Genomic DNA, 15,810 nt, shown 5'->3' with positions numbered 1-15,810 from the left:
ACAATAACAAAGTGAAGCAGAGCAAAGTTACAGAGGTTTGATTAGAGACACACGTAAGCATTTTGCATAAGAAGTTTCAATTTGTTCAGTATTGAACAGCAGAAATGAGGCTTTCTTGTTGGAAGTAAGTAAAAAAAAAAACAGCGGCCGACACCGTAGACTGATGGGTAAGAAGTAGGGGTGGGTTTTGATTATCGATTTAGAGAGAGCTCTACATGAAGTGTGATTTTATCGTGGTGGAAGCAAAACAGCAAAAGTAAGAGGAAATACGTGACAATGTTTATGTAAAGCGAAACGTGCAGCGTAATTTGGATGGTCTTTGGCTGCTGGTTCAGTCAATATTGTTTGGAGAGAGAGAAAACCTGCAGCTTCAGAATCTAGCGCAAAAAAGACGAAAACACAAAGCACCTGCCGACGCTTCAAAAGCTGTCGGCTTTCAGCCCCGACGGCGTTTCCGTGTCCGTGCCGTCGGGTGAGAAAGGCGACATCTCACTGATTCGGATGCGTTGGGTCCGCGTTTTGTGTTTACGTCTTTGTGCAGAATCTGTGTTCCTGCTCTCATTTACTGTTTTATACGGTGGCCCTGAGAGGCCAAATCGACTGCAACTTCAGAAAACACCAGCAATAAGAAAAACGCTACAAAAGCACACAAAACACAACGGAAATAAGGAAAACGACAATGGAAATAGGAAAACATACAACGGATATAGCAAAAACGACAACGGAAATAGGAAAAAAGAACAACAAATAGGAAAAAACACAACGGAAGTGTTTCTGGGGAGACAAAAACCCGATGGACTAGTTTCAGGAACCCAAAACATGGTAGGCGTGTTTTATCATGATTCGTATAATACTGATGATGGCTTTTAGGCTAATAGTTAGGTCTAACACACTTACCCCTCACAAAACCGATAGATCCTCCACTTCTTTTAAGTGTCTCCCAGAGCTCCGGGGGATGATGTCACACAGGTCCTCCCCCATTTCGGAAGCAATCGGCTGACTGCCACGGTGAAGGAGGCTAACCGTGGTCAATAACTGTTGCGCTCCAGGTTGTACAAATAGATGAAGAAAAAAGAAAGGTCCGTCGTTTTAGCGCATTCCCAAAGATGCGGAAAGGCGAGCTAAATTGATTAGCGCTATTAAAAGAGCCAGGAGTAAACAAAACAAGACTGAAAGATGGGACTCCAGCCGTCGGATTCCGCTTGTGCAGCGATCATTTCATATCGGGTAAGTTACCAAATACAAGCTTTCTAACATAAGAATTTTCATTTTTTACTAGACTATCATTGTGGTTTCTGATGAGTGCAAAACCACATAGTTGCATGCATCGTGGCCTTTCTGTCGTGCTTTCTAAGTTAGCAAGCTCTAAAGTAGAAATACTGAAATGTTTATGTTTATTTTTTAGGCAGAAAGAGCGATAATCCATTGAGTCCGGACTTTATTCCAGCTTTTTTCAACTATGTTCTATCTCCAGAGAAGAGGAGAAGAAAAATAAGACTGGATGTGTTCAACAGAAGACAGAAAGCAAAGCTACAATGGATAGAGCAAACAGAGATTGACAGACCACATGACTTTCGCGCATTGCATTGTGGGCATGAGTGGCAGCAAAATCAAAAGACTGCATCAAGCGCTAGCATTTCCAGCACCGGTAATCATTAATTCTGCAGTTTTAATCCCTACTTGCATTTTATTTGCCCCAAAAACAGTTATGTACAAAATGACGGAGAACACGGCAGGTCTGTACAAAGACAGACTTGACAAAAAGAAAAAAAAAAAAAGTACGAGGAAAAAAATCAAAGGAGTGAAACGGTTAGACCTATACTAGCATACAGAGTGGACTAAGGACGTTAGCGTGCTGAACAACTTTCATCACGGACATATTTATTATTATTATATGGTCCTAAGTGTGAGTGCATACACTCACAAAATGTTTAGTAACTTCAGATCCCTGCAACAAGCCCAGGTCCAGTTTACTTTGGTGATTTGGACTATTCCATTTCACAGCTGTTGTTAAATTTTTTTTCTTTATCTCCTGTACAGGCCAACGCAATCTATTTGTCATTTCAGGTTGTAGTATTACACAATATTTTGAGCTGTAATAGAAATAAGTGTTTCGTAATTCATTCAATTTATTGTCTTTATTTATAACTGGCATTACTGTTTCGTTCTATTATAGAATCTCACAAGAAAGAGGCAAAATTGTATTTCATTATGCTTTATTAGCTGCTTTGGTGAATCTGTGGTGCCCTTCCAGTGATGTAAATGAAAATGATGTGACTGATGTGCTCAACCAACAAATACACATTATAGCTCTCACTTTGTTTCTTTATTGTGACTTGACTTTTGAAGGAAAGCTTTCTTACTTACAGATATCAGAATAAGAGAATAGCAGACGTCACCTGGGCTCACTATTTTTTGTTCTTCACATCCATCTAAATGATTTCTACTAACCACGTTTCATATTCTTGATTAACAGATACAGATCAGAACCAAAATCAGAAAAAGGTTTTATTGCCTGTGTCAGTGAACAAAATTCTACAAACTAGCCACTTGCTTCAGTGGTAAGGTGCAATATAAAACGCTGAATTATATAAATAACAAAAATAGCATTAATTTAGAATTTTAATTTAGGGTTTGATGATCTTTCCCTCTTGTGTGCGACATTGGGAGAGGTTGTGATACAGTTGGTCTTGCTCAGCAGCAGTCAGAGGTAGGAGAGGTGGGAAAGCTCAGAGGCCAGGATGATCTTTTGCAGATTTCTCTTTTTTATTTTGTTTAGAGTTGTTAAAAATTATGTAATTGCATTGCTGATACTCCGCTTTCTTTAAAGACTCCTCACTTAGGATGACCCACTTGCACTTCTTAGATGTAACAGCTATCTCTTCTTTTTTTTCCACTGGTATGCTGCCATGTGCTGAACAACACAGCTGACACATGTGAGCAGCTCTCACCAAGGCCAGCTGTGCAGTTACAGTGTGCTCCCAAGACAACCCCGTCTTTTCTCACTACTACCCATGGCTTCAACTGTGGGTCATTTAGCCTTTGGGAATGTTGAACCTATAAATACAATTACAAATGTTAAAAATCTTGGTTAAGTACACCAAAAACACAAAATGGCTACTGACAACCAGACGCGTTTGAGCAAAGCTAATGTAAACAAAGGACAACGCTAACAATGCTAACGTTACACTGCCTGGGATAATATGACACTTACCTTTCCAGTGATGATGAAGAATTTTTTTTGCTTGAAGATTCCACAGCCGAATGTTTGTTACAAAGCCAGATTGGGTCCATTTGTAACCCTCCAGGCTTTTGTAGGCTTTTAAAGAGTCCCCCGAGTAGTGCGATGGGAAGTTTATAAGTTATATATGTCCGGATGGCATAGATCTGGGATGCTGAAATACTTTTGAAAAGCATGCCAGGAGCATTATACGGGTCGGTAATATTTAACCTATTTATTTTTTTTGATATACAACTCGATGTCATGTGAATTAAAGTGGGATGAATACTCCGATGGCTGAAAAGTTTCTGCAGTGCCGCTTACAATGGCGCTGTTCATGTTGCTGCCAAAATGGTCACCTGACAGCTGGTAGTCACGTGGGGTCCGGAGCTTATTTTGCTTCCTGCAACTGGTCTGTCGGATCTTTTTTCCTATTTCCGTTGTAGTTTTTCCTATATCCGTTGTGTTTTTTCCTATTTCTGTTGTTGTTTTTCTTATTTCCGTTGTGTTTTGTGTGCTTTTGCAGCGTTTTTCTTATTGCTGGTGTTTTCTGAAGTTGCAGTCCATTTGGCCTCTCAGGGCCACCATAGTTATAGCTGTTTTGTGGTTGTAGAGGTTTTGTGAGGTTTAACCTGAGATTCTGGCGTTTCGGGCAAAATAAATGTATATTTAAAAATCGATTCTGGATTTTAATGAATCGATATCACGTTATCCAAGCCAGAATCTATTTTAATCAATACATTGATAATCAAAACCTACCCCTAGTAATACCTATCTGAAAGATGGGTGGAAACAAGCTTTGCTGATTATGAAATTATGCATTTTCTAAACTGCAATCTTGTGTGCATCAAATGAACCTTGGTTATACAGTACTGTGCAAGTCTTGAGGCTTTATAGTTTTCTTGGAAAAAGGGAAATAGGTGGAATAGATTATTAAAATCTGCAAACACAAATGGAAATATAATAGATATAGCAAAAGCAGAGTTTGTACTGTTCTAGCAAGCTTGAAAGTCAGTCTTTGATCTGACCACTTTTATTCTTCAATGCACCGCCTGAACTCTCTTCGGGAAACTTTCTCTTAATTACCTTTTGTTTTGTTTTCTGTCAAGATGAACCCACACTGCTCGAAGAATTTTCCTGAAGGAAAATGCAGCGTTTTCAAGACGCTCTGGAAAATGCATACATTCGCAGACGGTGCTTATGCGTCACAGTGTGGACAGCGAAAACAGAGACTTTTGAAAACGATGACGCATGTTAGTCATGATGCAGTCATGTGACCAATTTAACAAAGATAGCAGAGGGCATTATACAGCAGTTGTTTTGTTTGCTCTCAATTTTGACAGCCCTATTAAAGATCAATATCAGTTTGTACATGCTTCAGATAGCTTTTCTTCAAATTCTTTAATTCTCACTCACTTTTGCAACTTTGTACTTTTGTGTTACTCGCAGCAACAACTCCACCTCATTGTTAGCCCATTTAAAAAACTTGGTGCATTTACCAGAAAGTAAATAAACGGCAGACAGAAATGAGGCAGGCCGAATCTTCTTGCGTTTCACTCATGCGCAGTACTGGAACGTAAGCGTTTTCGGCCGTTTCAATGTGGATGCACAACTCCGCGAAAATGACTGAAAACGCTAGTATGGACGCAGAGCATTTTCAGACAAAAATGCCGTTTTCACATCTATCAGGGCTAGTGTGGACGTAGCCTTAAGGGATGATTTTGACGGAGTCATAGGTCAGTGTTAAGTAGCTTAACAACCAATAAAAACATTCCTCTCAAAATGATCAGGTACAAGGACTAGACTGAAAATGAGTGACAATGCAACCATTCTCCAAAGAAAATCTTGGAAAGACCTTCAGAAAGTCAAGAGAGTGCTCAAGACCACTTTAAAAAATCTCCTTGGAAAAAATTATGAAAATTTGGGGCATGGCTCAAGACTTTTTTCTCAGTACTGTATTTCATTTCCTTCTTTGGTAATAGTAATATGAACAATTAACTGGTTCATAGAGTCATAGTTATGTACATCAATGTACTTCTTTCGTTAAAAATGTCCCTTTAATTTGGCATACCCAAGCCTTTTGACCCATGAGCCCTGCAAACGTTTATCTGCGTGAAAAAAGCTCAGAAAGCTTATTTTCAATAACAAAAAAATCATATTTTGGAAAACATTTTATCCTGCACAAATAGTACAACATACAAATCCAGGGGTAAATATACCAGATGTTATCAATTATCAGTACTTGTAGAATGTATGGTAAAAGTATGACAACCTACATACAACCTACATACAACCCACAAGTATTTGCTGATATTATAGTGCCTGAGCATTATAACAGACTGGGTCGTTTCTGCTGACTAATATTTTAAACAATCAATGGACTTGAACAAAGATCCAGTAATTACCCAGTAAACAAAACCAAACGTTTCACTAATATTCTAATCCTAACTCAGATATTTACAAAAAAACAAAAACATGATTACTTAACAGAAGCAACCATTAACACATCTACAGAAATCTGAACACAAGGTCCCCGAGTGTGAGAACGATTATCCTTTTTTGCATATGTTGGTTCTTTGTTCTAAGAGTCTACGTGACCCTGTGTAGTATGAACAGCTGACAGACAAGGTTCCATACCTGATATATAAACAGGCCTGAACATAAGTGGGAGCTACTCTGGGATTAAACTTCAAGATGAATGCCCTCCAGACTGCATTTTTCTTTGCTCTAGGCCTCTGTATTGGTGAGTACAGCATGTCTGTTGCTGTTAAACTATACATATCATGAATAGAAACACATCCCATTAGGGTATAAATCATACTTCTATCCTGTGCTTGTGCTTCAGCCCAGTCCTTAGACTACAAGGCACTCAACCAGTTCAGAAATATGATCCTGTGTGTAATGCCTGATAGCTGGCCTGCTCTTGACTATGCTGATTATGGCTGTTATTGTGGAATGGGGGGGCTCTGGCACACCCGTGGATGATCTGGATAGGTAATGGGTTAGCCATTCTACTTAACACATACCCCAAAAGAGTTTTTTTTCTCAGTAATCACCATTATTCATGTTTTGACTTGTAGGTGCTGCCAGGTGCATGATCAGTGTTACACTGATGCTATGCAGCACCCTGAATGCTGGCCCATCCTGGACAATCCTTACACTGAGTTCTATGACTATAATTGTGATGACCAAAATAAAAAGATCACCTGTGGCAGTGAGTACTCAAAAAAGCTGATTGGCATTTAACTTTATAGTAGCACTTGTTGGCCTTCTGGTTATTGCAAAGTGAATTTTGAGCTCTTTATTTTCTCTTCTTCAGACAATAACAATGAATGTGAGATGTTCATCTGTGAGTGTGACAGAAAGGCTGCTGAATGTTTTGCAAGGTCTTCTTGGAATCCTGAGCATGAGCACCTTCCCAGTGACCAGTGTCAATAAAACCTCTCCAAACAACTATATTGAACCAAGAATTCAATCTTTCAGATATGTTTATCCTTTTAAAAGTGATGTAACGCTCTTTCAGTGTAGAAATATTGTGATGGTTAACATGGGTAATGGGATTTTGTATGGAGCAGCCTATAACCATCCATAGCTTCCTACATTCACTAAATTGCTTATCTTGGATTGTAGTTGTGATCCTGCATTGTTTCCTCTGTTATATGACATTTGCCAAAGTATAATCTTTAAAGATTATTGCCAGTAGAGGTCACTCTGCTCTACTTGTTTCCTTTTGTGGCCATCAAGAACACATTGAAAAGATATTATTGACATGGATTAATTTGATGTTTAGTCTGTGTTGGCTGGATTCAGTATAATATCTGTTACATTTTGTAACACCAAACTTAAACTAATAAAAACTGAACAGTGAAGTGAAGTAGATCTCAAAAACCAACACCTCTCAACAAATATAAAGATCATTTGGAGAATGGTTGATGTCAATTGTTTCACATAAAAATTCATTGACATCTATCATTCTTGAAAGGCTTACAAAACCATTTCTAAGGCTTTGAGACTCCAGTGAACCACGATGAGAGGTTCTAATAGAAAAATTGGTTTAATGACCTGTAACATGTAAGTCTGCCAAATTTGCATTAAAACAAATCACACAAATTGGCAAAGGAAGCTTTTTCATAGCACTGCTTTCACACCGTTTTTATTTATTTAAAAATAAGATACTTTGCATCAAGCACTATAATGTAGCATTTGCAACATATACAAATACACATGATATACAAAATATACAAATAATTCTACTAAGACTTGCATCTAGTCGTTTTGTGTACTATTATGTCTGTTAAGGTTCTCTGGATGACTATCCAGGTCATCATAGTCAAAGGAGCTTGCAAAGAAAAGCGTCTGGACTTCTTTAAGTTGTTTGAAGACGTTTCACCTCTCATCCGAGAAGCTTCTTCAGTTCTAAGGTCAAATGGTGGGGAGTCCCAGATATAAACTTAGTGGGAGTATCCCTCCACAGAGGGACAAAAGGACCCCCTGATGATCCTCTAATTGCCTGAGCCAAGGTGTGAAACTGGGTGTGGGTCCCAATCAGCCAGGGTTTCGGGTTTTGTTCCCTCTAAGCCTGAAGGGAAAAAGAAGGAACACATGCATGTAAAGGAAGCGCTCAAAACGTGCGGCTATCCTAAATGGGCGTTCTTAAAGTCAGCAAAGAGGCACAGAAAAGAAGATCAGACACCAGAGAGGGAGGATAAGAAGGACAGATGCAACAACATTTTCATCCCCTATGTAGCCGGTGTATCAGAAAAACTCAGGAGAGTTTTCTCCAAGCATGACATCCCGGTGCATTTCAGACCCAGCAACACGCTCAGACAAAAACTGGTTCACCCGAAAGACAAAACTCCAAAACACAGACTTATCAATGTGATGTATGCTGTACAGTGCAGCGAGGAATGCCCAGACCTCTACATTGGAGAGACCAAACAGCCACTTCACAAGCGCATGGCACAACACAGAAGAGCCACCTCCACAGGACAAGACTCAGCAGTCCATCTGCATCTAAAGGATAAAGGTCACTCTTTCGAGGATGCCAATGTTCACATTTTGGACAGAGAGGACAGATGGTTTGAAAGAGGAGTGAAAGAAGCCATCTATGTCCACTGTGAACGACCATCTTTGAACAGAGGCGGGGGTTTACAACACCAACTCTCTGCCATCTATAATCCAGTTTTGAGTTCCCTCCCCAGACGCCTTAACACCCACTGACACCCTGGGCCATCTGATCTCAGGAATTCGCATGATAAGGTGGGGCCAGGTTTCACAATGAGCTCACCCAAAACCCTGGCTGATTGGGACCCACACCCAGTTTCACACCTTGGCTCAGGCGATTAGAGGATCATCAGGGGGTCTTTTGTCCCTCTGCAGAGGGATATTCCCACTGGGTTTAAATCTGGGACTCTCCACCATTTGACCTTAGAACTGAAGAAGCTTCTCGGATGAGAGGTGAAACGTCTTCAAGCAACTTAAAGAAGTCCAGACGCTTTTCTTTGCAAGCTCCTTTAACTGTGTACTATTATCATCAACTATATCAACTATAATCATTTAATCTTGAAAGAAAAAAAAAAGTTTACCTTTCATTGTTGCAACTCTGTGGGTGACCCATTTTTCTGGATTGACTGAATGTGACTGTTATAGACCAATGACTGTAGAAAACATGGACAACGCGACCGCACCTCCTCCCACAATGGTAGGACCCCAGTCTGACCACTGTTCCATCCGATAACATGTAGGAGGCGGGGTTTATGACCTATACTGCAGCCAGACACCAGGGGGCAATAGAGACGTTTTGGCTTAATTTTTGGGGAGCTGTCCCGTCGTCCATGTTTTCTACAGTCATTGGAGACGTGCACATAACTTGAACTAATCACAGACACTATTTCCTATGTTTTATGTGCTGAGTATGTGTTTAATGTTTTTATTAACACCATTGATCCAAGTACTCACGTTGTTTTTTTTCCATCCTGGAAGATAAAGAAAGAAGGTAGTTTGATATAAACATTAAATACATTTAAATTATTCCAAATAGATCATTCACTTGTTGTTGTTCCTATCGTAGACAGAGTTTTAGTTAATTGTGAGTTTATAGAAAAAGCATAAATCATGTCACTACAGTCTACTTGCTTTTAGCAAGCCACTTCTGTTAGCTACCTAAAGCTCACTCTTTGTGATCACAGCTGTGGCTGCAGCCCACTGGATCAGTCTGCAGGCTATTGTTCAGACAACATGAGCTTTAGCACTGTAATCACCAGCAGCTGGTAGCTGGCTTCTGGCCACCACCCAGCTGTGCCTGCTGCTCTCTAAAAGATAAAATGAGAGAGAAAAAAAGATATCGACCAGTGAAAAGTCTTTCTCAGACGTAATGCCTTGTGTGGATGTCTGCATACTGTCTTTTAATATTTATGTAGTAGATGCCATTATCATGGTTCCTAAACAAATGACTATAGTGTTGATGGCTATGCCTTACTTTGACTTGTCTGAATTGATGAACAGGAAACCTTAACGTCCACACTGTTTCAATTTGGGGCTTCAGTATCTTGCCCAAGGACTGTACCCCAGGTCTCCAGAGATTAGATTGTGAATACTGTGCACTATAGAATGCAATGGGTCCTCAAAACAAAATGACAAATGAGGGTGTTTATCAGCAGCTTGCAAAATGACCAACATCCCAGTCCCACTGGCAGGAGGTTGTCATTTGTCACTGCGGTTTTCATGTGGCAAAAAATACAAAATATAACATGCATCATCAATGTGGGTAATTAATTTTTAAGAATGAAAATGTTTTTAAAGAATTATTTTGGAAGCTTTATTCAGAGAATGTATCTCAGTACTGGGAAAAAAATACTTGACATTGTTGTTTAGCTTATCTTTTAGTAGGTGGAAGAGGTGGGAAATATAATACTCAAATGAAATGGTAAAAAAAAAAGTAAAATAAATAGGTACTTAAGGCTACAAGGTGTGAAAACCAGCTTCATCTGTGAATGCCCCAAATGCAACACCCCAGCTGTTTAGCTATGACAGTTCCAAAAAGGTTTGTTGTTTTTTCTGGGAGCTGTCCTGTGTGAAATGAAAGAGTAGGACAAAGAAACCAGCCTAAAGATTAGAATAAATAGAACAAAAGCAACAATAGTATCCTCCGTGTGGTTTTAATATCTAATAATGACTCCACCTTTGTATGTACTGTAAACACAAACTCGTGCATTATCCAAAGTACATGCTGTCCCTTATGCTGCCATGGTTACATGGTGTTTGCCACTCCAGTCATGTGCATGACAAGATGTAACAGTTCCCAGGGTGTTACTCAACCATTTAGAGCAGGGTGTGTTTGAACACAACGTCCCATTCAAAGCTTGTCTGTCACCTCGCCCAGAAGATCTGTTTTGTTTTGTTAATTTATTCTTTCTGGTATGTATGACGCACAAGAGGGAAACACACACCAGAGCCAGAACTGAGGCCAGAGAAATAATGTCTGTGTGAATATACAAGTCCATTCATTGTGTTAGCTCCTCAAAAAAGATTTTTGGATAATTACCTTTATCTGCTGATATGTTTTTTCTCTTAGGCAAATATAGGTCTCATGTTTTTTGCTTTTCCCCCAGTGATGTTATGTCACACTACAACATGCGGCTTTGCAATATTGCACAGTTTACCTTGCCAAGGAGATGGACAAAAAGACAAATTATATTTTAAGACAGTTTTAATCAGAATATCAAGTCAAACAAGTTTTCACATTTCAAAAGGGAAGTTAAGCTTAGGAGGTGGAGGTGCATTACGTTTGAATTGTTTCAAGGGTATATTACAGATCAACCAGCACTGTCCACTGAAAACCTCCACAAGGTTTAAGTATCCGTGACTCTCCATCATTTAGTTTCAGAATTGAAAAAGTCTCTTGATGAAAATGTCTTCACGAAACTTAAAGAAGTCCAGTCGCTTTCTTTGCAAGCTTCTTAGACTACCATGTCCTGGATGACTGAGAATCTGCGCAGACATATACAGCACGCTAGATTTCATAAGCATGTACCCCTCCCCAAAGCCACTGTTTCTTAAATATTTTAAGTTAAAATAATATTTCTTAAGTCTGTGAAGAGGGTATTGGGTGATTTCAATTTGGACGTGCTTTCCAATCTTCCCTGAGTCTTTTGAATATACTGTAGATCAGTGCAGTTCTGCACACTGATGGACTTGTGTAAAGGCCACGACAGTGACCTATGCTTTGAAAGTGTGGGGTAAGAACGATTAGTGTTGTCTTGATTCACATTTGATCTTTCTTTTTCCATCCACACTCTGTAATTTTGTCCCCCGTTGTTGTCCCAGTGTGGTGTAGCGCAAGGCCCTGGTCTGAATGACACACAAAACTCAGTTCGCTCCCTTGGATCCATGTTGTGAGTTAAGCTTAAGTTGAAGCCAAAAACATCCACATCAGACCCCCCACAGCGATGTTGCCACAAGAATGTGCAAGGAATGTCATGATGGCTGCGCCAGGAGTCAAAGGTCACCCTTATGCACACATCCTTTTCAGTAGCAGCATGGGCAACAAACACTTTACCACTTAAGACGTACTCAGAAATGTTGCAGCTTTCCAGCTGTACTTTCATATCTTGCAAACGTGCAAGAAAGGCTTTCTGGTCCTGGGCTGGCTGAGGGAAACCCAGCCGCAACTTGTAGGGATTCAGTTTATCAGAGGTTGACTGCTGGCCTTCCAGTTTGGCTGGAGAGGGTCTCGTTGCCAGGGTAGAAGTGGGAGACAAAGGTTCAGGAATAAACATACGCACAGCAGTAAGTGCAAATCCTTTGGCATCTGCAAACACAACTTGCTTCTTGATTTCTCTGCTGATGTGCTTGCGTAAACAGCTCCGAGTATTTTCTTGTGCTGAGTGAGGGGAGCGCAACAATTGTGATGGTAAAGATGAAGTGGAACGCAAGGATGGATGTGATAATGGATAAGGGGTCTTCACTGGATAGTGTGTATGCTTACAAGGAGGCTTTGTGGATTTCAGGTGCGACATGGAAAACAGTTCATAAAGTTGTTGCTCCTGCCTGAGGCTCAGACACTTAGCCATTTCAACTGGATTCACAGTGTGCTGGGGATGACTAAAGGCATGAAGAACTCTAAGAAAAAAAAATCATAGGTTTAAAATCAGATCTATTTTTATATAGATAAATGAAATTATAGATATAATTTATCCTATATTTCAAAATAAAAAATATTTTGTGAATTCTGATGTTAATACAGTTACCACATGGTTAAATATATAACAGTAACTTACCTTGTACAGCTCATTTTCAGACTGTAAATGTGACAATGGAAGTCTTTTGTCTTTTCTTGAAAGCTGCAGTAAACTCAGGCAATCTATAAATGCAAAAGAGGAAATATAAGAAATAAAACATCTTAGTAAACCCAACAGTCAATGAATTAACTATAAACATGACGTGACAAATAAATGAATAGAATGCAAGGTGATTCAAATTTTTAAGTGCAAAATGTACTTACAGGTTATAACAGCAACCATATGCTTAATCAAATCCGCCACTGAGAAAGAGCAAAAGAGCACCTCAGTTGCAGTCTGTTAGTGCTGTCTCTGGAGCTTCCCTGACAAGTTTGAGAATAAGGCAGCACTGTCTATGACACCATGCCTACATATGGGTATAGTTTAGCCAATGAAATCAAGCTGCTTTCTTTATATCCTGCCCCTTAAGAACTGATATGTGAAAGGCGGTCTCAAAGTTTTCCTTTTATGGAGTTCTGGCCAAACTGTGTGTTTAATGGTGAAGGTGAACCAGAGTATGATTTCAGCTCCATCAATACAAATGTAACCTTTTAAATTATCTCTCCTTTTACAGTTCAGATTTAAAATTATAGCAGACACAGGAAAGGCACTCATTTCTGAGATTATGGACAAGATGTATTGCTAAAAGAAACGTAATGTAAAGATAAAAAAGAAGTGGCCCAATATTCCAACATGCTTTCTTTCTTGGTGAGAAGATCAACAATACTGGTAGAGAAGCTGCTGTGCTTAGCTTAGCACCCTCAGTAAATGGTAAAGCAGCTACTTTGCTCTTTTGGTACAGACTGTAACATGGTCAAATGCTAATGTCAAAGCTTTAAAAAACAAGTTTAGACTGAAACAAGTTTGGGAGTAACTGTAGTGCTGCCGTAGACAACTATTATGGAACATTTCACTAGTTAATTAACTTCAAGTTCAGACAAATCAAATACCATGAAGTGAAAGTTTTGGTTCCGATAATTAGAGTACACCGAGTTCTGGGATTGGCATTTGCGAGCAATTGTCTTTTCATTTGTTTTTTTTAACAGAATTGGCTAGCTATGTATAATTTTCCTTTTATGACCTCACTGTAAATTGGCAAGCTACAACCAAAAAAACCCCCAAAACCTGTCTTGATGTACAAGGTAGGTTACATGACACAATGTTCTCTATGTAGCATGTTTTGACTTGCAGAAAGAGACAGCCAAGAGACAGCCAGTCTCTGCAGAGCGAACAATTGAGTCATGGGGAAAGAATGTTCCCAAAGAGCTGCCATACTCCTCGTGCAGACTTTCACAAGTGACGTGAGGTCATGCAAAAGCAAAAGTCAACAGAGTCTGTGTTTAGTGGCAGTTTGTTGGTTGATCTATCTTCTGGCATAAAAGCTATTTCATATCTGCACCGAATCCCTGAATTTTTACCGGATATTGTTGGAGGTAACAGAGCAAATAAGTGTCTACAACAAAATGCTTTATTTAGAATGCATAAATACACTATCTGATATTAATAAATGTGTTATTAATCCTTAATTAATATTTCAGAGTGCAAGGGTGTATCTTTTTTTTTAGATTTTATAATACTCACTTTTGTATCAGATAAAATCATGCCCCGTTTTACCCAAGATATTAACATGACAGCTACAATGACTTAAATATATTTTTATTATGATGTACATGCAAGAATATTCTAGAAGTCCTCATTTCTGTATCATAACCCCCCCCCCCTCAAAACTCATGTAAATAGAGCACATTTGACTGCATGTCATACTTTAATGATACTTTCACTTTAACAGTACCTTTATACAGCACTTTATTTGATACATTTCAAGCACTTCGTCTATCTCACATCCGTAGTCAGTTTGGAACCGCCAAATAAAAATTAAACATGTTCGAAATCCACAGCAGGCGGGTTTCATACAAATACAACCAAACTGTTCATTTCTGGGAAATAGAATACTTGAGGGGTGTGTGCTGCAGGTATTTTCAGACAATATCTCAACACACTCCTGAGTCAGTGAGTGACACATGCTACACAAAAAATGACCCCAAATATCTAACTAAATATCTAACCAACTCTCAGTTAGTAATAGATTGTCTGGAATGATAGCATATAAAAGGTCTGTTCTAACTTGCCAGATCAAAAATGGCAGTACTCCAAATAATCTTTTTTTTTTTTGGTTTGTGTTTCTTTTTGGGGGCATATTCTAAAAAATGTGTTCCAGCGCAGTTCCAGGCATAGCTAGAGTTTATAAAAATGTAAAAGCCTTCTTAAAAAGCATAAAAGACGCTAGATGTTGGTGGAAGTGAAAAACCGACTATTATGAGGTTTATGCTAAGTAACCTCATATTATAAAGCCTGCGCTGGATTATCACACAACCAAAAGAGTCCTAACATTTAGAACATTCATATGAGTTCATTGAATGTTTTGTGATTATGATTTAAGACATAAATAATAATAACAATAATAAAGATTGTATATGTGCTGAGTTGTAAACACTGTGGTGTTTTCAACTAAGAATATTCTAGAAGAGTAAAACCTAAAAAATGATACACTCTTGCACTCTGTGGTGTTTACAACTATTTACATTTTTTAAATAAGGCCCCTATATATCCACATACCTATTCTTACTATCTAAATGTGCTGTACTCATTTATTTATTTTATATTAGAACATGGTTTAATCAAATCATACAGTGCCAATGAGCAAAAAACAGTGTATTCATATGTTGTAATACCTATTTAAACTTTTCTTCTCCAGCAAACAGAAGTTAAACCCATCCAGGTAAGTTTTCAGTTCCTTCCCACCAACTTTTCGCAGCACTTGGCCCCCTGAGTACAAAAAGCAATGGAATCAAAGAACCCCTATGTGCTCTACGTAATGAATAGCCAAGGTGAGAAAAGAAGAGCTTGAGAAAATTCATGAAATGCTTACATTTAAAAATTCACTGAACCAAATCAATTTCACAATCAATCAGCATTTAATTTTTTTCCCTGTGAACTGTGCCTCTTTCCTATATGTTTAAATAATATATATTCACACTGTTGGCTCATATTATGCAAATGCATATAATCCTTCAGACATGTTTTTACTTATTATGCAGCATGAACAAATCACAGACCCTTCATTGTTAAATGGCCATACATGTTTTCCCTGTCTTGTACAAAACATTCTGGCCACTTGTCTTGACAACTCATATAAATTAAATTCTTTTTTTATCTAGTAGAATCCCTGTGCTTTTAAATTCCCACCATTTCAAGCATATGGGTCACTATTCATAATTCAGAAAGTGTTGTCATAATGTGAATAGTAATTTT

At 38.7% G+C, this 15,810-nt stretch overlaps 1 protein-coding gene and 1 pseudogene across 1 annotated transcript; one reads left to right on the top strand and one right to left on the bottom strand.

Moving 5' to 3' along the window:
* Window positions 1-6,043: 6,043 nt before the first annotated feature.
* LOC102302833 lies at window positions 6,044-7,588 on the top strand (annotated as a pseudogene).
* A 3,322-nt stretch (window positions 7,589-10,910) lies between these two features.
* On the bottom strand, window positions 10,911-12,899 carry si:dkey-242g16.2 (uncharacterized protein LOC336380 homolog). The gene is made up of 3 exons (XM_005948962.3): window positions 12,723-12,899; window positions 12,499-12,581; window positions 10,911-12,340 (listed from the first exon to the last, which is right to left on the bottom strand). The coding sequence occupies exons 2-3, from the start codon at window positions 12,510-12,512 to the stop codon at window positions 11,284-11,286; spliced, it is 1,071 nt and encodes a 356-aa protein (XP_005949024.1). The 5' UTR covers window positions 12,513-12,581; window positions 12,723-12,899; the 3' UTR covers window positions 10,911-11,283.
* Window positions 12,900-15,810: the final 2,911 nt, after the last annotated feature.

The sequence above is a fragment of the Haplochromis burtoni genome, unplaced genomic scaffold, assembly GCF_018398535.1.
Source record: "Haplochromis burtoni strain Fernald_Lab_line unplaced genomic scaffold, NCSU_Asbu1 Contig_632, whole genome shotgun sequence".
NCBI classification, from domain to species: Eukaryota; Metazoa; Chordata; class Actinopteri; order Cichliformes; family Cichlidae; genus Haplochromis; species Haplochromis burtoni.
Note: the sequence above shows the minus strand (reverse complement) of the source record. Positions and strands in the feature narration are given on the sequence as shown.